Source organism: Heloderma suspectum, chromosome 3 (assembly GCF_057233095.1).
Source record: "Heloderma suspectum isolate Gila_16-S chromosome 3, 16-S_ref, whole genome shotgun sequence".
Classification (NCBI taxonomy): Eukaryota; Metazoa; Chordata; class Lepidosauria; order Squamata; family Helodermatidae; genus Heloderma; species Heloderma suspectum.
This window is the reverse complement of record NC_139460.1, coordinates 286,298,607-286,323,489: the sequence shown is the minus strand read 5'-3', so window position 1 is coordinate 286,323,489 and position 24,883 is coordinate 286,298,607. Positions and strand designations below refer to the sequence as shown.

Genomic DNA, 24,883 nt, shown 5'->3' with positions numbered 1-24,883 from the left:
AACCAGGCTGAACCCCAGAACCTGTTTCCAGTGTTGGGGTTCACACTGGGATGAGGCAAGTGCTCTGAGCATATGTAGAGTGCATTTAGGACCAGGCTCGTTGAGCAAACAACCCAAGCAGTTACTTGGCGCAGTAGTGGTTTTAGGGGCATCACTGAAGCAGCATGTGATCTGAGAGGGTCTCCCCAGAATCCACTGCAAAGCCAGATGGATTCTTGTATCTCTTGGATCACATGGTGCAGCCACTTAGGATGACACACTGTCTTGGACTACCCTTTCCAGCATCACTGTAAAAGCAGCCAGTTCTTACATATATAGGAATAAGTGCTTCCATGTCAGATGTTGTTACTTCTAGACAGTTGTGAACCCTGGAACCTTTTATTTTATAAACTAGGCACTGCTTATTCCTCAGTCCCTGGTGAATGTTGTCATCAATAACTATCAGTATTGTGTTTTTTCATTCCCCTGCCTGTCCCATCTCTTGAGACAAAGAATATCATATTATATTCCTTATATAATTCTGTACCTAGCTCACCTCTTGAAGCCTGAAGATATACCTACAATCTTTCACTCTATTTAATTATCCCATCATTCCTCCAAGAAGCTTAGGACAGCGTACATGGTTTTCTCCCCTACTTTAAAAACAACAACAACAACAACAACCCAGCAAGATTGATTCGATGGAGACACTCAGCCAGTGAGTTTCATGGTGAAGTGGGAATTTGAACCTGGGTCTCCCCATTCCAAATCTAAGCACCGCACCACACTGGTCAGTCCACCTCTTGAGGAATATCTACATCAATATTGGCTGTATAGCGTTTAACAGGGTGTAATCCTGAGAGTAAGCTCTAGTGAAACTAGATGGGACTTGCTTCTTCATAGACATGTAGGGGATTGCAGTTCAGTGAAATGCAGACAACTTTCTGTTAGAGGTCCCAAGCCTCCCCCCACTCCCCTTCCCCGCACAGAATTGCAGTTCTCGGGGTCTTCTGGGAAGAGGAATGACTGTGGAACTAGTTTAAGTCTGTAGTGTAAACATGTCCTTGGAATTAACTGGAACAGCTGAGGTTAAAACCAAAGACAGATCATGACTCAAATGAAGCATTCAAGTAAATACAATCTTCCTGATAAATAGATAGACCCAATAAGTTGAATTTATTATAAGCACTGCCTGATATAAGGTTTTGAGAAAGTTCAGTTACATTAATTTTGAACAATTGACTTTGACAGTGGAGCAGATTTATTTTGCGAACACATTTGGCTGATAACGGTAACACTATATTTGGATGAATACTGAAGCAAGTTTCTATTTATTTATTTCATTTATATCCCGCCTTTTTTCCACCTTAAGGAACCCAAGGAGGCATACATAGTCCTCCTCCAGTTTATCCTCACAACAACAACCCTGTGAGGTGGGTTGGGCTGAGAGTCTGTGACTGGCCCAAAGTCACCCAGTGAGCTTCCATGGCTGAGTGGGGACTAGAACCTGGATCTCCCGACTCCCAGTCCAACACTCTAGCCACTACACCACACTGGCTAGGGCGCCCTCCATCAAGTACATAGGTTTATATTCCAAAGACTTATATTCCAAACAGTTATAAATGCTTATCTCTGAGGTTTAATGTAACTGAAAATTATTCTTCAGATATCATATAGATGAGTGGCTGAAATGCATCACCTTTATTATTTTTAGAAACATGTATATGGCTAGAATAACTCATAGTTATAGAAAGCCAGGAAACCATGCAGGATTTTCATCTGTAGTAAACAGGCATTGTAAAGGATAGTCACTGTTACCTAATGGAGAAGGTCATTATGGCTCAAATTGGTTTAATGTATTGAATAATTAGGTAACTTGGGAAGGCGCTCACATTGAAAACATGTAAAGCTCACTGAAGGGAAGACTCCTTTACTAAATGTTTACTGTAAAAATCTTGGCTTAGACGCTAAGGTAAGTTAACTAAAGGAAAATTTCCTGCTCCCTCCTCAACCCTGCAGCCTCTGAAAAGCCTCTCCAGAGGGCCAGCAGGCATGAACAATGTATGTATAAAGTATGAGGAGCTGCATGGGAAAGGAATAACCCCCAAATTGGGCAAAGGTCTATCCAATTTGGGGAAATTGTTCCCTCCCCTATGTCCCATCCTGGATTGTTCAAGAATGCCCCCAACCCTCCAGACTGGCAAGTTCCTTCTGTGAACTTCCTTAAAGGCACGTTTAGACAGAAAAAAGTCCTATAACTCCCATGCTGGCTGGGGCATACTGGGAATTGTAGGGTTTTTTTTCTGTCTAAACATGCACAGGACTGTAGCCTAAGTTAATTTATCTTAGGATCTAAGACACTGATTGTAACTGTCTTCACTAAAGTGAGAAGACCCAATGAGGCCCAAATAGTCAATAACATTTGATACGCTGTAGTCAATCTTAGGCTGCGGCAATGCAATTCTATTATACCCACTTTGTTGGGAGTGAGCCCCATTGAACTCAATGGGGCTTACTTCTGAATAGACATGTATAAGATAGACATGTATAACTGGACGTGTGTAAGTCTTCAGTGGCAATAAGAAAAAAATAATTCTGAATTATTTACAGCACACCTGTGGGAATTTTAGACACTGTTCTGTTATAAACATTAGGTATAGGAGCTATGAATGACATGATGCACAAGACAACCATTTATGGATGTCAGTGTAGCACAAAAAATTGAAAACATGGCATAACATTTGTAATGCGCTGCATTAAATATGATATGGCTTAAACAGGCATTGCCACTGTTTGTATTTCTCTGAACAAAAACAGTACCATAGCCAGAGGAAAGACTATCACATATCTAACTACTGCTTCTAATAACAGTATCAACGATACTGAATTTTTTTAAAGCCAATTAGTCAATGGTTAAGTTTATCCTTAGTGAGTTTAGGAACATTCAAAAGAAGTGGCAGGTTTTGTATAAATCCTTGCTCAATGAATTTGCAAATATAACAGTCCATCAAACACGCTGTACAACCTTGTATTTTTATTATTCTGAATGTGTGTAGAACTGCTTACTGGAAGTAAATATCAGCAGTGTGTGCTGAAGGATTTGGATGATCAGAACCTAAATAAAGATCTAGGCCATGATCCTGTTGCACCTAAACACACATGTAACACATTGACAATGGTAACATGACCACATTTAGGCCACATATGTAAGGATTACATCCTAGACCTGTGTAAATCCAGGGCAAGAGTGCTACAGACTTTATGTAACAAAGAGGCAAGCTGCATGGAGACGCTTTCCAATGCAATTCAGTTTAAAACCGCATTTTCATCAATTAGGATTTGCTCTTCCCATGGCACACACAGCCAATTAAAGCAGCGTACGAACCAAAAAAACTGCTTTTGCATGGCAGACTGCACAAGAAACCGCATTAGTTCGGGCATACTTGGGTGGAGTCTTGCAGCATTAACAAGCTTCTTTTTAAAAAAAAACTCAGTAACCTTATGCACAGGTCTGCTCCACCTGATAAGTGCAGATTTAAAACAAAAGGCAAAACAGTTTCCAATTCCCCACCCCTCTCTCCCCTCCCATGCTGAGTAACTGCAATGGAAGACAATATGATTTACTTCTGAGTAGACATATTTAGCAGGCTGTTTTCAGTTGTTCCTTGAGGCATACATGCACAGAAGTGGAGATTTAAAAAAAGTCATTCCAAAGCAATGTGCTAACTTTCTATGGTTGGAGTAAGAGTCCTTTTGGAAAAAACAAAACACAATCAGTGGATGGTGAAGCCAACTCCTCTCCTCTTGTTCACCCTTTGATGATTCAACTTTCCCTTCCTCCTATCAGAGCTCCCCGCAGCTGGCACCAAAGCCAGTATCACTAGTTGAGATCACACAGTGTCCCCAAGTGCACTGAAGCCATCACAAAATGACTTTGCAAAAATGTGGGTTTTACGGCATGAAAACTTGCAGTTGCTGTGGAGAGGGGGGAACATCATGTGTTATGCCCAGGGGTGAGGTGCAGCTGGACTGATGTAAATCCCTCACGTAGATCCCCCAGTGCAATACAATACTACTTCTTTTCTGTCTGTCTGTCTTTTTCTTACCTTTTTAGCTAATTTGGGCTGCAATCCTATGCACGTTTAGACTGACTGGGGCATGCTGGGAATTGTAGGACTTTTTTTCTGTCTAAACAAGCATAGAATTGTGCCCTTAGTGGCTTAAGCCTTATGACAGTTTTTCAATTATACTATTTTACTTTTTGATTGGTATGTTGTTTATAGGCTCTCACTCAAAACATAAATTGGTTTAAAGACATTCATAAAAATAACGAAGAGTCTTGTGGCACCTTAAAACTCTAATACATTTATTATGGCATAAGCTTTCGGGGATTACAGCCCACTTCATCAGATGCAGGAGTGTCGTCCATGAAAGCTTATGCCTTAATACATTTGTTAGAGTTTTAAGGTGCCACAAGACTCTTTGCTGTTTTGCTGTGCCAAATTAACACAGCTACTCTCTGAAAATCCATAAAAACACGTGTCAAAAAACTCCCAAGGTGCTAGCTATTTTATTTCTTACATTTATTCCTTACATGTATAGATCATCCAATAACCAGAGTTCTGTGGACAGTGTACAGGTAAATTAAAAGCATAACATACAAATCAACAAACAATTATAAAAATAGCACATGATAAAATCAAGATAAAATAAAACCAGCAGCAAAGTTTTAAAAACAGTGCAGCACAAAATCCAAAGTAAAAAAAAAAGCAGCAGAATAAAAGTACTATGATCAAAAAGCTCTAAAAACAGTTCCTAAAATGCCTGGGAGAATAAAAAGGTCTTCACCTGATGCCAAAATTACCATAATGTAAACACCAGGTGAGCCTCTCTAGGGAGAGCATGCAACAGACGGGGTGCTAACACTGAAAAGGTCCTCTTCTTGTAGCCACAAGCCTCGCCTAATTTGGTGAGGGCAGCTGGAGGAGGACCTTGGTCAATAACCTTAAGGTCTTGGTAGGTAGATATAAGAAGAGACACTCCTTCAGGTAACCTAACTCCAAGCCATTAAAGGCTCAAAAGGTTAAAACCAGTACTTTAAATTAGGCTTGGAAATGGACTGACAGCCAGTGCAGATGGCAAAGTACCGGCATAATATGACTGTATCAACCTAGACACCCTCTTTTGGACTAACTGAAGTTTCCAGACCATTTCCAAAGGCAGCCCCAGGTATAACGTATTGCAATAATACAAACGGGAGGTTACCAGAGCATGAATAACTGTTGCAAGGCTCTCTCTGCCCAGATAGGAGCATAGTTATTGCTCTAAAGAACCTCCCTTCACTTCATCATTGCAAGTGATTAATGTTTGTTCTGAGAAGATAACAAAACGCAGTGTGGTCAAAGGTGAGTTGCCTAGCCTGTCAGTTAGGCGGACACTTTCATTACCATATATGGATGCAACTGTTAGTGCTTGCATTGGTTATCAAGAGTGCCATAGTGCCCAGATGGCAGAGACATTTTAATCGGAAGGGATAGGCACTCCAGTGCCCTCCAGATATTTTGGACTACAATTCTCAGAATCCCTGACCATTCCCCATGTTGGGTAGGGCTTATGAGGAGTTGTAGTCCCAAACATCTGGAGGCACCAGGTTGCCTACCTGGCTCACACTCTTCATTGCTTATTGTCCAAGCATGGATGAAGTTGCCCATTATCCTCCATTAAGCAATATCATACTACTGAGCGCAAAAAATACAAGTTAAGCAGCTTTCATGGTATGGTTGCTCCTTTCCTTCCTGGAAAGGGATGAATGCTCTTGTCTTACCTAAACCATTTTGACTGAGTCTGGAGCAAAGAAGATATCTAGAAGATGTCAGCAATACAACATATTAAGTTTCAGACCCAGTTCATGTCACAACAGGCAGTATTTCGGTAGAAGCTTTGTTATTTTCTTGATGGTATAGTCAGTCTGCACCAAAATAACTTGTTTGTTTTGTTTCACCCTAAAGCTATTAATTTTCACCTCCAAAGTCCTGAATAGATAATTGAACAAACAGGACAGGTTGGGTGATCTGGATGTAGAGAAGAGTCAAATGGTGAATTTATTTTTCTTGAGTTATTGGTTGTAGGTACAAAAATGTAAGTGCTTCTATAGGGGCTTGTTTAGTGCCTTATTTCTTTATTACAAATAGTAAGAATACAAGCATATAGATCATTCAGAGGGGAAAATAACGCTAGCAGTTTTCTTGACTTTGCCTCTTACAGACCAACCAACTGTATTGCCGTTTTGGACAGAGGCATTCTGGGAAGACAGTCTACACGACATTCTTGAAAAACTACAGACCAGTCCTAAGAGAAGTAAGAACAGGCAGTTCACCAGGGAGAGTACAGCTTTGCTCTCTTCTAGGAGAAGAAATCAACCTACTTCTGCTCGCATCATACTTTGAATGTTCTGGGAGGAATACAAGGGAAATCAAGAGGTTGGCAGAAAAGGACAACTTATTAAACCCCATTCCTTCCGATCATTAGGTAATACTACATAATACTACTTTTTTACCTAGTGCACCACCTAAAATTAATCACCAGCTTTACTAATATGAAGACTGTCATGTTTCTCTTTACTTCTGCTCTCTGCCTACCCAGGAACCTCTGCAAGAGTCAGATCTGAACTACAGTCAGCCTTTATACTTTCAGAAATAGGGGTCAGCCACTGCTTCTTTGTGCTAGATGTAATCTGATACCTGCAACACCTACCAGTGACTAGTTCGTTCAGTCTGCAACCTCCATTTTGAGATTGGGTCTAAACTGCAGACCTCATAGGTACAACATCTTGGCCTAATTTTTGTACTTGTCTGTTCTTCTCCCATCCCCTGCTATTACCACCTAGCCTGACAATGAGTTCTGGAGAATGGAAAAGCTTGTAGAAACTTTTGTGGCATTTTGGTTGATCCTAGAAAAGGTATTGTCCACCTGTGGATTTTGGATTTATTAAAACTCCAGCACTGATAATTAGGTGTTGGGGTTTAGGAGTAATTATTGCAGTGATGGGCCATGAGTGAACTGGCAATTTGCTTCCTGAAGACTCACTCTTTGGGAAGGAAGCATTAGGAAAGAATTCATATTTCCTCCACCACCACCACCTCCCTTGCCTCTCTAGGGACATCTACATTCAACTTTTGAGAGCCGATAGTATTAATGCTCACAATGTGATACCAGCTAATGTTAGGAAAGTCACCTTGGGAAGTTCTAGAAACATATTAGATAAGTATTTAAGTTCTGCAGAAAGCAATAGGGATAACTGAGAATTTCCAGCATGCATTATTACTGGTTCGCTCCAGTCCATAGCAGCACTACATTAATTTTTCATTTGCCTCCATTCCTGTTCTACACAATAAGCATCAAGGAAGATCCTGAGGTTATATGTTGCTAATTTCCTCTCCAAGGATCAAACATTGCAGAAAAAAATTGAAAAGTAAACACGATGTCACGTTTGAAAGCCTAGACAAGTCCCAGTTCTTTCATATAATCTCAGATACATGTTTGATCTTTGAAAGGATAAGGCAACAAGAAATATACTTGAATTCACGTGCATGTATATTACATGGAAGAATAAAGAAGTCTAGGTGTGGCTAGTTATGAATGAAAACCAAACAGCCAACAGCTCTCTCAAAAGCATCCATGAGAAACTGGGCCACAAACTTGCTCTCTTCAGCTGCAATCATAAACACACTTACTAGAGATGAAGTTTCATTGAACTCAGTGGGACTTACTTCTGATAAGCATGTTCATCTTGTTTCCAATAAAGTATTAAAAACAGCTCCAGCGCTGGGGAAACAGGCACTAGAATCAGCATATATGCAGAGAATTGTATTTCAGCCCTGCCTTCATGGCCATGATAATAAGCACTGCCAGCAAACTGTTCATAAACTTAAAAAAAAATGACTATAATTTTCCCTCAGGAATTTAAACTTTGGTTTTACACCTTCCCTTTGCATTCCCCCTCACTCTTACAATACACATACTTATGAAGAATACAAGGTAGAGGAAGCAAAATATATATTTTGCCTGTTATTATAACCTGTCTGTATAAGGCACAACACAATCTCAAATAGCATTCCACTGCTCTTTAATAATAATAATTCATAACAGAAAATGCTACTCTGTTGCATACATTATCAGTTCCCTGAAAACATGCCTTTGTTGGTTATGAAAGGAAGAGCTGACTTGCTTTGTACTTCAGAATACTTCCAGCAAATCCTCCCTTGTTAACATTTCTTGGAAATAGGTAAGTTTGTTTACGACCAAGGCTACGGTTGTGACAATTAAAAACATTAAATTAAAATACACCAAACTAAACTGACAAAACCCGCAAAAGTTTTAGGACATCTAAAAATAAACCTGCCATTATGAACAGTTTTCCCCGCGGCTTTACGGAAGAAACCATGCAAAACTGATGATGCCACACTCTCGTTGCCCTTGAAGGAAAAAGGTACCTGTAACACGCGGGGGTCGGGATGGCCGCCTTCACCTGCCTGCTACCGCTCCAATAACTGCTGCGACTAGCAGCGGGATTTGGCTGCAGCTCCAATGCCAAGCGAGGCTCCTGTAAGAGCTGTAAAGTACGGGACACCCGCAGCCGGCCGGCAGTCGCAGCAACACTGGTGACTGGCAGCTGTAGAAGTCAATCTCTTTGCGTTCCCGGAGAAGGGAGGCGGGTTCAGATCAGAAGAACGCGTTCTGCAAGAGTCGGGAGGAGGGTCTGTGGTTTGTCATGATGGGATCAAATTCCAGTGATTATCAGCGTGGAAAAAAAAAAAGACGAAAGAGTAACTTTCACTGAGTTCCGAACTGGCGACTTTGGCAGCCCGTTTTGTCCAGGGTTCATTTTCACCACTAAAATCAGTGGAACTTAATATGCTTACGAGTGCGAGGCCAGTGCTGCGCATGTTTACTTAGAAGTATGTCTCACTGTGGGCAATAGGGCTTACTCGGGGGTGTGTTTAGGGTTCCACCCTAGTGCAATGCACTTGATGCACTTCCTTGAGAGTAAGCAGTGAACTCAGTGGGATTAACTGATGAGTAAATATGGATAAGGTTGGGCTGCACACTTTGGGTTGGGTTCCATCAATTTTGTTAACTTTATTAAACTTGTTGAAAGGGAGGTCCACTAAAGACATTATATATAATCTTGGTGTCTGTACCTTTGTTATATTTTTGTTATATGTTATACCAGTTACGCAATACCTTACACCAGCCTTCCCCAATCTGGCCCTCAAGAGGTATTGGACCACAACTTCCATCATCCCCAGACACAAGATCTTTGCTTCTGGTTTGCAAAAGAAACATACTCATGACTAAGGTTTAGATTCCTTCCCCCGCCCCCCGCCTTTAAAGATGCATTTTTTATTTTCTTGTGTACATCTAATTGTCTGATTGTGTAATATATCCACTTCAACAGTTTTGGAATACTGTATTACTAAAATCATAAAGCTGCAATCCTATACCCACTTACTTACCTGAGTGTAAGCACCATTTAACTCAATGGGGCTTACTTCTAAGTAGACATATATAGCGTGTCTTATTCCCAGGTAAACATGTTTAGGGTGAGGCCGTAAAATATGTAACTTCTGTTCTCATCCATACTTCTGCGCAATTACAGTCTGTATGAATATAGAGAGGGTAAACACTCAAATCTATACGGATCCTTATTTACATGGAAGGGAACTATCCTGACTAAATATGTACTAGTACATCAGGAATTATATAAAGCCATGAGAGCCAGTGGTATAGTGCTTAGAGTGTTGGACTAGGGCTGGGAAGACCTAGGTTCAAATCCCCACTTAGCCATGAAGCTCACTGGGGTGACTTGGGGACAGACACTTTCTCTCAGTTTATCCCACCTCACAGGTCTGTTGTGAGATTAAAATAGGGAGGGGAAAACCATGTATGCCACTTTAAGCTTCTCTGAGGAAAGGTGGGTAATAATTGTAATAAATAAGTACATAATAACATTATGATTCAAATACGTTTTGCCCAAAGTCTGTAGTATATTGACCAAGGGGGATTATTTACAGAGCCCCATCTACATGGCACTGCTTTCACCCTTCACTCTGTCACAACTGTGCAGCATTTCAGCTTCAAATTAGTTTTTGCTGGGATACACTTGCGATTTACTGCACGCTTCCCTAACAGACTCGGTTGTGCCCTCTTTTTTTGCCATTATATATATATGATTATACTTTAATGTGCAACTGTGCAGTCCTGTGATCGTGGGGGTGCCATACTTCAGTGCTTGTTTTGTATTTTAGGTGTTCTGTTGTGACTTTCCGTCCGTTAGGTAAAAAGTGGGTGTTCTGTGCTCCTTTGTTTCCACGCCATCTGTTTGTCGGTTTCCCAGCCTGAGACTCTTGTGATGGTTCACATTCACAAGCGTGAGCGGTATGTGCCTACTCATCGCTCCGAAATGGTGACCAGAGCAAAGTTGGTCCTCCCCCAAGACCACCACCCCCGGCCCTTGGGCAACCATTGCGAAGATATGAAGCTGCAAAAATGTGCAAAAGTGTGATTAAATAAATGAAAATGCCTCTCTGTGCCTCTGTTAACTGTGCAGCTGTGAAGGGACGGGGGGAGTAAAGGGGCGTCACAGAGTGACACAAGCACTATGCATGCCTACAACACGCCCACTGCAAAATGTGAAGTCGGTTCGGAGAAGCAACAGATGGCTTGCAACCATGGGGAAACCCACAGCAAAGGAAAAACATCGCAGCAAAACACCTCCTTGGAAATCCGCATTTTCTGGGAGAAAACCACAGATAGCTGCGAAGTGGCAACTGCATCATCTGTCCTGAGGAACCTCGACTCACACCCGCCCCAGAATAAAAGGCTCGTGTAGATGGGGCCCGTGTCCCAGAAGCCCCCAGAGATGACATTGTCACATCAGACACTTTTATGGTGCTTATGAGTCATCAACAGCTAACCTATGTTGCTCGTTTATTACAACTCTTCTTCCTGCCATTATGGAAGGGGCTGGTGCTAGGGACACTTTTTGGAAAGCACCTCTCAGACATCCCTGCACTCAAAAATCCTTCTCCAGCCTTCCTAATACCTGGACTACAATGCATACATTTATTTCACACTCACACACCATGAATATGCTCTGCAGAGGCAGCAAATTCAGCTGGTTCACGATAAGAGAGTCATTTTCTTTGGGGTTTGAAATGCAAAAATCCAGCATGGGTAATGAAATAAATGGGCTGTATCTAATGTTAGTCTTACTTAAGAGTCGACCCATTGAAATGAATGGGATTTAAATTAGACTTAACATTAGAATGTTGCTGGGCACTTAAAAGATTTGGGGCCCAGACCCATGGGAGACAAATTTGCATAAAATCTGCATATACTGATTTAGATCTATATATGCACATGTAGAAATAATTATTAGGATTTATTTAAATTTCTCAGAAGACAAAGCCAGCTAATTAATTTCTCATCCAAATAATCTGAAATAAAATAAATTCTTCAATTAACGTGCACCCTGCCCCAGATCATCCCAAACCAACAAGTAAGTTTTTTTCTTAGCTTAATTGCCATGCAGGGAGAGATCTGTGGGAGGGGGGTTGCAGAAGAGGAGAGTTATCCCTTCCCAGCAAAATCCCCTTTGAAAATACCCCCTGCGTGGCAATTCGGCCAAGGAGAAAACTTTCCATTGGTATCAATGGACACTCAGGGCTCTGGGGAATAGACTCGGGGCCTGGGGGAATAGATCCAGGGCCCAGACCCCATGGGCCCAGGACTAGCAACGCCCTTCCCTATGCGAACTACTTTGTTATTCCAGTGTCCCGCTGAACAAGCTGGGCACCAAGAGACAAACGAGTGGCCTACAAATGAGCCCCTTCCTTCTGGGGTATCTGCCAGCTTGCTGCACAGGGGTCCTACGAGTCAGGTCCATTTCACCCGGTGCGTTGCCCGCCGGAAACAGCTTTGAGTGCCAGAGCTCAGCTCTGAAACACGAAAGCATCAACAGGGCGGCTCTCCGCGGCACACAGCGCCTTCCCGTCGCGCGGCTTAATGATTGCCAGCCTCCTCCGCTCGCCGCGCTGAGGACGGGTCAGGGCCTTCGAGGGAGAGCGGAGGGCGTGATTGCCCGGAAGGCCTTGACTGACACGCGCTGCGTGCCAATAGCGCGCTGTTGAATGGCTCCAGCAACATGCCCGTTCTTCCTCTTGCATTCTGCGTGCTGGCATTTCCAAAGAGGACAAAAAAAGAAGGGAAAGGAGCGTTTTTACTTAGTTTTGTATTTATGCAGAGACCTGCCGCCAGTAAGGCTGCAATCCCCTCTATGCAGTTACATTATCCTGTTAGTAAGGCTGCGATCTTACTATACACACTTACCTGGGAGTAAGCCCCATTGAACCCAATGGGGATTACTTCTGAGTAGACACGCGCCGGGTTGCGGCCCTGGTATGTTATGGATAGGCAATCTGGTCCCCTTCAGATGTTTTGGACTACATGTCCCATCAGTCCCAGCCAGCATGGCCAGTGGATCATGGGTGTTATAGACCAAAACATCTGGAGGACACTAGGAGTACAAATGCAATCCTATATATCTGTACTCAGAAGTAAGCCCCATTGAGTTTCAGTGGGACTTATTCCTACGTGCATAGAATTGCAGTGGAAAAAAGCAACGCGTGTGTGGGCAGAACCGTACATTACTTAAGCGTAAAAGCGGATACGCGAGGGCTATGTATTCGATAAGGGGGAGATCCCATGCATGTTTCAGACAAAAAAGAAGTCCTACAACTCTCAGCATGCCTCAGCCAGGACATTTTTCTGTCTGAACATGGATAGGGTTGCGCCCTAGTTGATGTAATTATTTTGGCTTCAAGCCTAAATATCTCCCTACCCTTGGTCTTTCCCCCTGCATTGGAAGCAATTAATATAATATTATTCGGTCACTATTTTATTATTGTTTCTTGACGGACGAAGCACGAACGCAGTGCGAGTTTGTGCAGCAGCGAGAACGAAGAGGAGGTAAACGCGTTTGTAGGAGGCTTGGCACTAGCCAGCCACCATACCGGGGTCTGCCATTCATGCTAGCCGAGAGAAGGAGGCGGGAACGGTGTGAAGTCGAAACTGAGCTGGCGGGAGAGGAGCTGGGAAGGGTACGGCAGCGAGAATGGCAGACCAGGGGTTGGAGATGGCCTCGATGATCCCAGCCCTCAGGGAACTGGGCAGGTAGGTCTGAGGCCGAGATACTGGGAGTAGGAAAGACTTCCTTTTGCCTGCAAGGCTCTTCCTGGCTTCTCTTCTTCCGTGGAAGCCCTGGGGGGTTATTATTTTCTTGGTTGCATTTATAGCCCACCTCCCCCCGGAGCTCGAGGTTGCATACTCAGTTCTCTACCCCCTTCCATTTTATCATGACAACAACTCTGCGAGGTAGGTTAGGTTGAGAGATAATCGGTAAGCGCTTCATGGCTAAAGGGTGTGTGTGTGTAGAGGTCTTGAACGGGATACTGAGCCCCTGCACTAAGCTACAATTCCCAAGACGGGAGGAGAGGAGGTGGGAAACATGATAGTTAAACTACTTTAGAACAAATCCAAAATCCATGGTGTGGTAGTATTTTTAGAAGGACAAACCATTTATTAGTTGTTGTGGCTTCCTTTGCTTTTAGAATAGAACAGGTATACATTTGCAGTATTAAAATGTTATACACTCTTGTGTTTGTGTTCTCTTTCTCTCTCTCTCTGCCATTCCTTTCTCTCCTCCATCTTTCTATTTCTCTTTAAAGTTTCAACAAACAATAAAACAAAAATAGCAAGTGTTGTTTCACCAGTGGCACCACCCTTCTTAAGTCAGGGTGCGACCCACCTGGGGGTCCCAGCCCACTAGTTAGAGAGAAAAAACAAAGGTAGCTGTGTTGACTATAAGAAAAATACAGAATCCATATATGTGCAATACCTTAATGAGGCCAATGAAAAGGCCACAAAGAATATGCAAGCTCATTCCAAAAGTTTGAAAATGTTTTTGTGAATGTTTGGTTGGCCTAATAAAGGTGTTATGCTAATATGGATTGTTGGAGACAGGTGCTCATGTGCCTGGCATGGGCCCCTTATCTATAACAGTGTTATATGCAGGACAACCAACAAAGAGTCTAGTGGCACCTTAACACTAACCAATGTATTAGGACATATGCTTTTGGAGAATGGAGACTAGAGTCCACTTCATCAAATGTGGGAAGTCTTATTCTCAGGTGTGTGTGTGTGTGTATACACACATGGTTATGGTGGTGGGTAGAATTGTACGCAGTGACATTAGGGAGAAATGAAACACAAAAAGTTGAGATTTTGACAGTTGCATTAAAGATTAAATGTATATAAATGTTGTTGATGACATCTCTAGCATTGGTAAGCCAATAAAACCCCCATCATCTTGAATTGAACTTCTTGATAAGCTGCAGGATTCAGCTTTGCTAGGGGAGTAGGGCACAATCCTACTCATGTTTAGACAGAAAAAAGTCAGACAACTCCCAACATTCCTCAGCCACAGCCAGCCTCTTTCTTTCTCCACTAGGGAATCACAACTGGGCCTCAGGCTGGGGGAAAGGTCATGCATTCCATGGGAACTTTCCAGGTAGTTTTCACACCTGACATCTTTAATTGTAGTAATATGCTAGCTACATTCAACCCCCCATGTGCAATTAGTAATGCAGACTAGATAAGACCAGCAGACCAGATGGAAAAATTGTTTGCAAGCCTCTGAATATTTCACATTTTGTTTTATTTTAAAAATCCTATGCATGTTTAACCAGAAAAAAAGTCTTACAACTCCCAGTATCCCATGCTGGCGGGAGGATCTTGGGAGTTGTAGGACATTTTTCTGCCCAAACATGCATAGGAGAGTGTCTTTAATCCTCTTCAGCATCAGAACTCTTTGCTGTTTCAGCCCCAGCACTTCTTGTTTTACCTATGTTTCCTTCCATACTAATATATCATGCCCCAACATTAATCTCATAATCTATATGATCCTATTTGCATCATATTTAAAAGAGACTAATGCCTGAATGAAAGAAAAAAACCTCTTCTCATTTTTTTTTAAGTTAAAAAGCCAAGTGTGCAACAGCAAGGAATAAATCTGTATCAGAGCTAGAATCCAGCTATCATAAGATAGCACCGCTATTTGCCATCCTATGCAGTAACTTTGCACAATGAAATTATTCCTGTTATTAAGGCATTCTTAACTGGCTAAAATGTATTCTTCACTTGAATTTTGTGGCAGATATCTGTGTACAGATATTTTCCTATGTTAGGGAAAGAAGGCAAACATACACCAGCATAACAGTTTCATAATCCTTATTTATAAAATTATAACCCTAGAATTTCAGGCAGCCCAATACTATCAAATATGTATGATTATGACACAAGCTATTATGTATGTAGTCACGATGTGCTGATCCAACTGTACTCCACTTGCCCTGAAAACCCCTTTACTTTCCCCTTGCTATCTATGTTAGCATGACAGGCAGGGGCTTGTTTCCTAATCTTTAGGGTATGCCCCTCTCTCCACACATTTCTTGTTTATCATCACAACAAAAGTTCCTGTGGCCTGTGCTTGTACAGCAGGGTGGGACAACCTATTTTCATTGAGGACCACATCCTTTCATTGGTAATCTGTTGGGGACCACTTAGCAACTGTGGGCTGTACTAAGGGAGATGAGAGTGAGAAGCTTGTCCATTCCACTAGCCCTGCTGAAAGCATTTTTCCCCTCCCTTTCTTTTTCCTTGTGTGTCGTGTCTTTTTAGATTTTAAGCCTACAGGAAGGGACTGTCTTGTTGACCACATGTAAGCCATTCTGGAAGCCCTTTTGGCTGAGCAGTGGGATAAAAATATTTTAAATACATAAAACAAGTAAACAAAATGGTGGATAGGGCCAGAGCCATCCCACAGACTCTTTCAAGATCATCACCACAGAGATTATCTGAAGTTAAAGTCATCATCACCACCACCCACACACACTCCATCCACCTATTCCCCACCCTCTCTCTCATGCATGCACACCTTGAAGTGGTGGCTCCCAGAGCTTTCTCCCCCCTCTTACTTTTCCTGGTGGGGGGAGCTTTCAGAGCTGGTACCTTGAGGTGGTGGCTCCCAATGGAACATGCTTCTCCTTGCTCTTCTGTTGGAAAATATGAGAAGAGAGAGCTTCAGGGGCAGTGGTGGGCAGGCAGGAAGAAGAAGGAGCCTGGGGAAGTGAGGATGTGCCATGGGTCGCAATTGGCCCATGGGCCAGCTGTTGTACAGTAATGCCAGCGATGAATGTTTGGTTACTTACAGTTATTTATATCCACCTTTCAGAATAGAAATCCTTCCAATGCAGCTTACAAATAACATCAAAATACACTTTAATAAACCACAATGAACAATATCAACCTATAAAAAGTTATTATATGTTGTTGTTGCTGTTGCTACTGCTGGAACCAGGAGATATGATCCTATGCTTTGTTATCACTATAGAGTGTAGGATTTGGCTCTTAAGAGTGAGTAGGTAGCAGGCTGGGCAAAAAATGATCACCTGACTTTTTTTTCAAGTGTATTTAAATTGGGTTTTTGAATTAAAAAAAAATCTATGTTTAGAGCTGGTTATGTATATGGTTTAAAAACCATCTATGTATATGGTTTAAAATATCTGAATGTAATCTAAATATATTAACGTCTACACAATGGTCATGTTCACACAAAACACTAAGCCAGAAGAATTCTTTGGAATCCTGGCTTATCATGCGTGAGCAAACATACTGGCGCATGCTGCCTGATGGTTCCTACTTGGCTTCTCCTACAAGTGGGAGTGGCTAAACTAACCTTGAACTTACCCGGATAGAAAAGCTTAGCATTATGTCTGAAGTGGGATTCCTGGCTTGTCATTTCTCTAACAAGCCAAAGTTTGAAGTTGGCTTCTGGATCTGGTTTTAGAGTTAGAGGAGCATCATGCTGGTGTCTATGTTCAGATATAATGCTAAACGTTTGAGGTCATGCGTTATAAATATGACACACTAGGTCATGTGTTGTATTCATTATTGTGCAAATCATTAATATTTAACCTTGGTCACCCAGAACATTGACTTTCAACATCACTTTTCATGTCATGAAGAAACACTGTTGCACCCTGCTGTTACTGCTGGAAAATTCTTAGCACATTTTTACTGCCACAGCACATTGACATGATCTTTGCTGCTATGACCCCCAAGATCTTCCGGGAGTAGCCATAGCTAATTTAGATCCCATCAGTTTCAGTTGGTGGGTATCACTTGGTCCTTACTTCCTTTGATTCCCCTCGCCCCCACCATTATGTGGACTACACACCACATTTGGAGATAATCTTTTTGAAGTGCTTCACAGTCTACATGAGATTTAGGCAACCGGGATTCTTTGTCAGTTGACAATTTAGTTGTAAAGGAGAAACGGAGCTTCTTTCTGAGCAAAAGTTGGTACTATGCCTGAAATTCAGCATTTTAATCATTGTGTTGTGCAAAGACTTTTAAATAGTTAATTAAAAGAATACATGTAAAAACAAAATTAAACAGTACACAATATAGCATAGCTTTCCCTAAGCTGGTGCCTTCCAGATGTTTTGGACTTCAACTCCCCAAAGCCCCAGCCAGCATGGTTAATAGTTAGCAATCCTGCGTCTGAAACTTTTGGAAAGCACCACGTTGGGAAAGGCTGATACAGCGTATAAGTTTTGGTATAATAATGCTTTGGTGCTTTTTCAAAGAGGTGGATGTTGTAATATTGGCTGATAGGTCATGAGATTTTGCTTTCAAGATTTATTCATCAATTACTTGAGTCTTTTTATCATGTAGCAGGTGGTTGGGAATGTTAAGGTGTCTTTTAAAAAGAATTGTAACGTATTAAAGTGGAAACACAAATGTAACTTTAAATCTAATTCTAGTGCAAGTCCAGAGGAATACAGTACTGTTGTTCAGAAGCCAAGACAAATACTTTGCCAGTTCATTGATCGAATCTTATTGGATGTAGATGTTGGTGAGTAAAATGAGGCTCTAATTACTAAAGGGGCTAGACTTTGAAAAGTTCAAAGCATGTGTTACCTCTGTCATGCATTGTCCTGTCCCCATATCTTGAGGAGTGGGCATATTCTTAAATATTAAGCAGCCCCTCCAATTGAATATGCATATTGAAGAATAGCAACACAGTTGAAAAAAGAAGAGGGAAAGTCCTGCTGGTGGCGAATGGAGAAGTAACATACATCCAGTGTGTGTGCGTGGGGGGGGGGGAGTACCGTTTTGGGGGGTGGGGGGATTTTTAAAAAATTGTAATTGACTCAGGGCACAACCGTATGCATGTTTAGACAGAAAAGATGACTTCTTCTGTCTAAATGTGCATAGGTTTGCACCTTCAGCCAATTGTGTTTAGTCATAGAACTTGTGATTCTCATCAAGTTATGGTTGGTGATCAATGGGTATGATTCATCTGCACATGAGAGTTTAAAGACAAGCAAAGATTATTTGGATGCCACCACAAACCATTGTTTATTGTGATGAAAATAAGCAAGCATGATCCTCACCTTTGTTTGCTTCAGCTCCCTTTCTTCCTCTACCATGTACGATATGAAGAAGTTTAACATGTATGTTGATAGTTTGTAATAAACCACAGTTTCACATGTCATCTCAACACGAGAAAGTGCTCCTTGCTCAAACTATGGGTTGTATCCAGTGTTAATCATGACTACCTTAAGTCCCATTCATTTCAATGGGTCTGCTGTAAGTAGGTCTAATGATGGATGCAACCCCATAATTGTAGTGCAATCTTAGGCATTTTGACTGAAAATGAAGTCCCACTGTGTTCAGTGGGGCTTATTCCCTGCCTAGTAAATGTGTTTAGGATTGCAGCCTCAGTTAATAAAAGAGGATATCAAATAATGGGTTGATATTGCTTTGAAATTCTAGCTTTTCAACTACAATTTCCTATATTCAGACAACACTGGTAACTATTGTTTGTTACAAACATAAGCTTTTAATTTCCTTTCTTCACACATGGAGGTCTGTTGTGACATCTGAATGCAGCATATGCTTGCACCAAGAGGACGTGTCCCTCTAGAAACAGTCAAAGGTCCCTGTGGAAATACTCAAACTAAGTACAGTGTTCGTATTTGAATTCCCTCCATGTTTCTGTAATTTTGAGGAAAATAAGAAAGGGTGGTGTTCAGAATGTATGAAAAGCACAAAATTTACTTTCAAGAATACTTTTTTTTTCAGCTGTGCTGCAAGAGCAATCCTGTACAAGAAACGGTAAAATTGTTTTGAACCAAGAAGTAATCTGTCAGGTTACTATAGCGTAAAATGAATCTCTTTCCTTTTCAGTGGCTCTAGAGCTTGTCAAGAAAACTGAGTCTCAGCCAAGTTCTGTAATGTTGCTTGACTTCATTCTGCATATCATGAAATCATCTCCACTTATATTTATAAATGTAACTGGAACTCATCAGCAAAGCAATGCAGAGTCCAGCTGTATTGGTGAGTTTCTGGAAACATTGCTGTTCTATCTTTGCAATTCAGAAAGCTTTGGTGGATTCAGATATCGACTCTGCAAAGGATTAGGTCAGGGGTGGCAAACCTCAGGCCTGGGGGCCAAATCTGGCCCTCCTGGGTTCCCCAGATGGCCATTCCACCTTTCCCTGGCCCCACCTTTCCCTGGCCTCACCCCTTTCCCCAATTACCAATCATTTGATGATTTCCTGGCTTTTGTGCAGTTCCCCATGCCCTCCATTCTAAAAGGTTGAAATGCTTCTCCTAAAGCTTTGTTACTAGGAGGAAGAGCTTTAAGCTACAATATGCTGGGATTTTTTATACAATATGCTGGTGTTTTGGCTCCGCCCGTTTTGCCTTTGGCTTTCCCCACTTGGCTTTCGGCCCCGCCTACCATTGGAATGCAGCCCCCAAGAGCTTCTCCAAAATTGAATTTGGCCCTTGGGCAGGGAGAGCTTCTCCAGACCTGGATTAGATAGACAGCCTTCAGTCAAAAAAGAAACCGTTGCACCAATTAAGTTCCCAATGTGTTTCGAAGGGAAAAACTCCTGGAGATTCCTTTGGAGGATTCCCTCTCCCTTGCTTTTTCCAAAGAAGACTGAAAAGCATTCTGCCTTTCAAACTACTTGTTTGAAAGGTAGAATACTTTTTTGAAAGGTAGAATACTTTTCAGTCTTCTTTGGCAGAAGCAAGGGCGAGGGAATCCACCAAAAGAATGTCCAAGAGTTTTTCCCTTTGAAACACATTGGGAATTTAATTGGTGCAGCTGTTTCTTTTTTGACTTTCGTTTCCAGCCTTACAGCTGTTCTTTCTGGTTCCTATTGACAGCCCTAAGCAGGTGACAGGGTAGTTGACAGGGAACTGTTCTTACCTTCCTTGAATTTCAGAAACGGGGCGGAATGCCATCTTTCTTGTTCAACAGCATATTGTAACCTTTAAATTTGATATCCTGCTCAGCATTTAAGCTAAATTATCAGAAAGATTGAGGCTGCAATCCTGTACCTACTTCAATGGGCGTAAGACCCATTGAAGTCAATGAGACTTGCTTCTGGGTAGAAATGTTTAGGATTCTGGCGTAACTTCATTATCCTCAGCGTGGGTTTATTTTTTTCCATGTGAAATGTCTTGTGATGTGAATTGACAGTACAGACAAAGCCGCAATTTGAGGCTAGGGGTGGAAACCTTGTTTCTCTGGAGATTAGAACTGCTAATTGAATATTTTTGAGGCTAACTCCAGGAAGGGAAGAGAAGTCTCATTGTAGTCACAGCAGAGAGCGTTGGTCTCGTATGCCACTGGTAGATACTTGAGTTGAATGAAAGACTTGTTGAAGTTGAATTGAGGGGCTTGCTGTTCGGGGAGCTAAGTTGCAGTTGACTGAGGATTGTTGTATTCATTTTATATTTGAAAACAGTTTGAAAGTAAGTCTTTGACTGACACATTAAGCTCTTCTCTTTATTTCTATTTATAGTCTCCTTTGTTGCAAAAAGCCTCCAAAAGTATCACAATAAAAAACTTCACTATACATATAATTTATTGTGATGTTTATATATATTAATACTTTTATTGTGATGTTTATTGTGAGGATATATAAAATCAATACACATATTCAAATAAACAAAAACTAAACAGCAAAACAGCAACAAACCAGATCAGCAGCAACATAGTGGCCCTGTTCAAACATCGTGCTAAGCCTTGATGATTAGGAGTTTTGAGCTAACCGTGTTGGCTTAGCGTGATGTCTGAACAAATTCCTGTCCCAACCATGGTGGTTTATTAACCACAGACTAACCACGTTCACTAACCACTTGCTGCAAGATGGTTAGTGGGCTCTACCATGGCTTAGTGTGATGTCTGGCTTGCCTCCATGGTTAATTGGTAGCTGTCATAGAGCTCCGCAGCAAGAGCAGCCAAAGTAGCTCCACCTAAAATGACCGACAGCTCAAAGGCCACTGGGATGCATGGGTGCCCATCTGGAGGACTGAGGGTTCCTGTGGGAGGAAGGGTGGTTAGAGAATGGTTAGTCTAAACACGTTGTGGAACATGGTTAACTTCATATGTGGTAGTAGCACTTGCAGTGGTTAGCGGTAACCACCATGCACCATGGTTAGCCTAACCACCCTTCCCCAATGTGCATCTGAACAGGGCCGATATCACAACAGCAAACCAGGAGGGAAATAAAACTAATCCTACCCATACTCCTGATGTAACAACCTGGTTTCAACTGATTGTCTAAACGCCTGTAAGGTGCATCAGATACTGTAAGAATTGCAGTCTGCTCATATGTAGGCTTACCTCAGGGGTGGGGGAACCTGTGGCCCTTTATATGTTGTTAGACTCCAGCTCCCATCAGCTCCAGCCAGCATGGCCCATGATCAGGGGTTATTAGAGTTGTAGACCAACAAGTTCCTCATCCTTGGTTTACCTGGAAATATCCCACTGTTCAGTGGAATAGGGTTGCAATCATAACAACTTTCCCCCTTCATCTCCCCTCTCTAGAATTCAGCAAATGGATCATAGCAAGGCTTTTGAGGATTGCTGCTGCTCCAAACTGCCACGTTTTACATGAGAATATTAGTAATGTAATTTGTTCTTTACTGTGTCTTTTCAAAGTCAAAAACTGTGCCATATTTGACTTGTTGACCAGAGAATTGCTGCATCTTCTTCAAGATCTGATTTTACTCCATGGAAGAAAAATGGAGATGCAGTTCCAGGGAGATGTATTGAGCTGGCCTGTGATTGTGAGCAGATTTTTGTGCAACTCCAACATACATCTGGGCTGTTTAACTTCCGTCCAACTACAGTTAATGGACATGAGAAATGTGGAATGCTTGGAAATAACTTTGATAAGAAGTCTTACTGACATTGTTTCTTATGTGTTTTTTAAACGGCAGGATGTCACCCTTTGGGAAATAGGGTGTTCCCTGTTGGAGTATGGTAGTCCAAAAGTCAAAGTTTTGAGCATAACCTTTTTGACAGAACTGGTCCAGCTAGGAGGGCCTCCAGAAGAGCTAGCCAGCAGTTTCTTCCCAATGCTTTTTGGAATCTTGCAGTCCATTCCTGAAATGGATGCTGCAAAGCTGGAACTCTATGAGGATCCACTGTTAATCTTGATGAGGGCTTTATTTCCTTTTGAACTGCAGACCCATGAGAATATTGAACCTATTTATCTAAACTTGTTACTGGAAAAACTCCATACATTGTTTGAAGCTGATGCATTGAGTCTTCTTCAGTCTGAGAAGATGAAAGAAGCTTTATGTCACATACTGCAGTATTTCATGATGTTTGTGCCGGCTGGATATGAATCTGCTGTTCCAGTTAGAAGGACCTGTATTAACAGCATCTGCAAATTTTTTGTCGTAGTTGTTGGGAGCCAAGTGGAGCAGGAGGTGAGTTCTGCGGAGAAACAACCACGATGAAACCTTTGCTTGTTGTGTTTGGATGGAAGGACACAGAGTTACAGCTTGTGTAAAGAATGTCAGAAAATGCCCAAGCATTACATGTGTGTGGGATTTATTTATTTATTTATTTCTATGCTGCCCAATAGCCGAAGTTCTCTCAAAAATTAATATACTTTTTATAAATTAATATGGGTTACAATATGCTTTGTATTAATGTATTCCTCTCTAATATGGCAAATATCAGGCTTGGATCCTGCCATTTGATCCATACAGGTGGACTTTTAGGGCTACAAGGAACCCAGTAAAATGTGTATAGAATCCACCTTACCCTCTCTCCCTGTGTGTGTGTGTGCCCTCACTTCAGGATTGGGGACTGGACATACTGTACAGTAGTATGTGTTGGTGCAGTAAAGTGCATAGCATACTAAATTATTAGATTGTGTCAACACCCAGTTGTCAAAAGATGAAATATATGGTATCTAAAAAAAGGTGTGAGGATCATGGGCAATATCCAGTACTGCCCACACAGTACTGCTAGTGCAATGGGAACATAGCGGTTCCCGAAGCAGTTGGAAATGAACAGAAGTGCTCATTTCTGTAATGGCACAGGTCAGTAAGGCTTCGAGAAGAGAGCTCCGCTGACCTCTCCCTTTCTGGAAGCAAGCATTTCTTCTCGTTTCTCCTGTTTCATTCAAAAGCACTGGTTCCTGTTGCAGTGTGTCCCAGAACCAGCAGAGGCGAGCAGCAGTATTGGATATGGCCCCATGTAGGTAACTAGGGTTGCTGGCAAACTGGTTTTTTAAGTCATTTAAAGCAACTATAGGTTCCAAATCTAATGCCTGAAGTGCATTAGCACTTCAAGGCCTAGATTTGGGGCCTATAGTTGATGATTGCTAGTTTAAAGGTATTGATTTAATAGAATATAACAATGCAGGATCTTAATTTACAATTAAATGTCATACAGATTAAAGAATTTTGGCTTAAAACATTTGACATTAATAATCCTGTCTGCATACATAGTCCATCTCTGATTGCAAGGGAATTTACACAAATAGGAAGTAATTTTAGTTAACTAAGGGCGCAATTTATACAGATAGGTGGCCGCCTCTGAACCAATGCAGGGCAGGAGAACCACGGAGGGGATTGTTCCCTCTGCGCTTCCCCTGCGCTGCATTTTTGGCTAGACAGCCAATTGCAGCTGTCTAGCCATGGGCGGGCAGAATGGGGCAGGAGGCTGCTGTACGACACGTTGGATGTATCATACCGGCGTTTCTGCCCGCCCCGCAACGCCCCCTGGGGCCCTTTTTGGCCACTCCATGCTCCTCTTGCGAGTGCAAAGCATGGGGCTTTTCCGTGTTGCCTGTGAGACAGTGCGGAATGGGGGGAAGGTCAGTTCTTTGGGAACCGACCTCGGAGCGCAGGCTCTGAGGTCGGTTTCCGGAAAACAAGATATCCTATGTCCGTCTAGCCTCTGACTAGCGGCCATAGGATTGCTCCCTAAATTAGTTAATTAAATTAACTAAGTAATTAGTTAATTTTATGATCCTATTTTGATTCTGTTTAAGTCTCTCTAAAGTTGTGAGACCTTTTATAAATATATAAGAGAAAGTTGTGCAGCAGTATTGAGACGCAGGTGTTTTATCTGTTTTAGTATCTCCTGAGTCCACTTTATGTGGCCTTGAAGACTGAAGCAGCCGAGATAATCCAGGAGCTGCAGTGTAGCAATCATCCAGACACATCTGATACTGATGGGGGCAGTAGCAGTAATGATGAAGTTCCAGAAAAAAGGCTACGTTTAAGTCTGTCCTTAAAGCAAACTAAAAAGTCTCCAAAGCCACCAGAGTATGTTTCACTCTAGCTATTTCTATAGACACTGGGTTAGAGCTAATTATGCAATAAATGATGGAACTGCTGTATTCTTGAAAGCCTTGTCTTTGCATCTGCTTTACATATGCGTCTTAATTTTGGT

The 24,883-nt window shown here is 41.9% G+C and overlaps 2 protein-coding genes across 11 annotated transcripts in view; one reads left to right on the top strand and one right to left on the bottom strand.

Moving 5' to 3' along the window:
- Positions 1–8,585, bottom strand: part of PLS1 (plastin 1) — an 81,735-nt gene extending 73,150 nt beyond the window's left edge. For 3 of the 5 annotated variants that reach the window (XM_084847212.1, XM_084847211.1, XM_084847209.1), the window contains exon 1: positions 8,472–8,585. The gene's annotated coding sequence lies outside the window, so the exon portion shown is untranslated. Of the gene's footprint in view, positions 1–7,748; positions 7,804–8,471 lie in introns of all 5 variants that reach the window. The other 2 variants (XM_084847213.1, XM_084847210.1) reach the window with 1 other exon arrangement.
- A 4,491-nt stretch (positions 8,586–13,076) lies between these two features.
- ATR (ATR checkpoint kinase) overlaps positions 13,077–24,883 on the top strand; it is a 72,627-nt gene continuing 60,820 nt past the window's right edge. For 4 of the 6 annotated variants that reach the window (XR_014789589.1, XM_084847181.1, XM_084847182.1 and 1 more), the window contains exons 1-5: positions 13,077–13,212; positions 17,925–18,016; positions 19,354–19,503; positions 22,013–22,902; positions 24,566–24,756. Coding sequence is in view for 4 of the 6 variants with exons in the window: in XM_084847181.1 (XP_084703307.1) it covers positions 13,154–13,212; positions 17,925–18,016; positions 19,354–19,503; positions 22,013–22,902; positions 24,566–24,756 (1,382 nt within the window). In the remaining 2 variants the exon portion in view is untranslated. Of the gene's footprint in view, positions 13,213–17,924; positions 18,017–19,353; positions 19,504–22,012; positions 22,903–24,565; positions 24,757–24,883 lie in introns of those variants that run through there. The other 2 variants (XM_084847183.1, XM_084847185.1) reach the window with 2 other exon arrangements.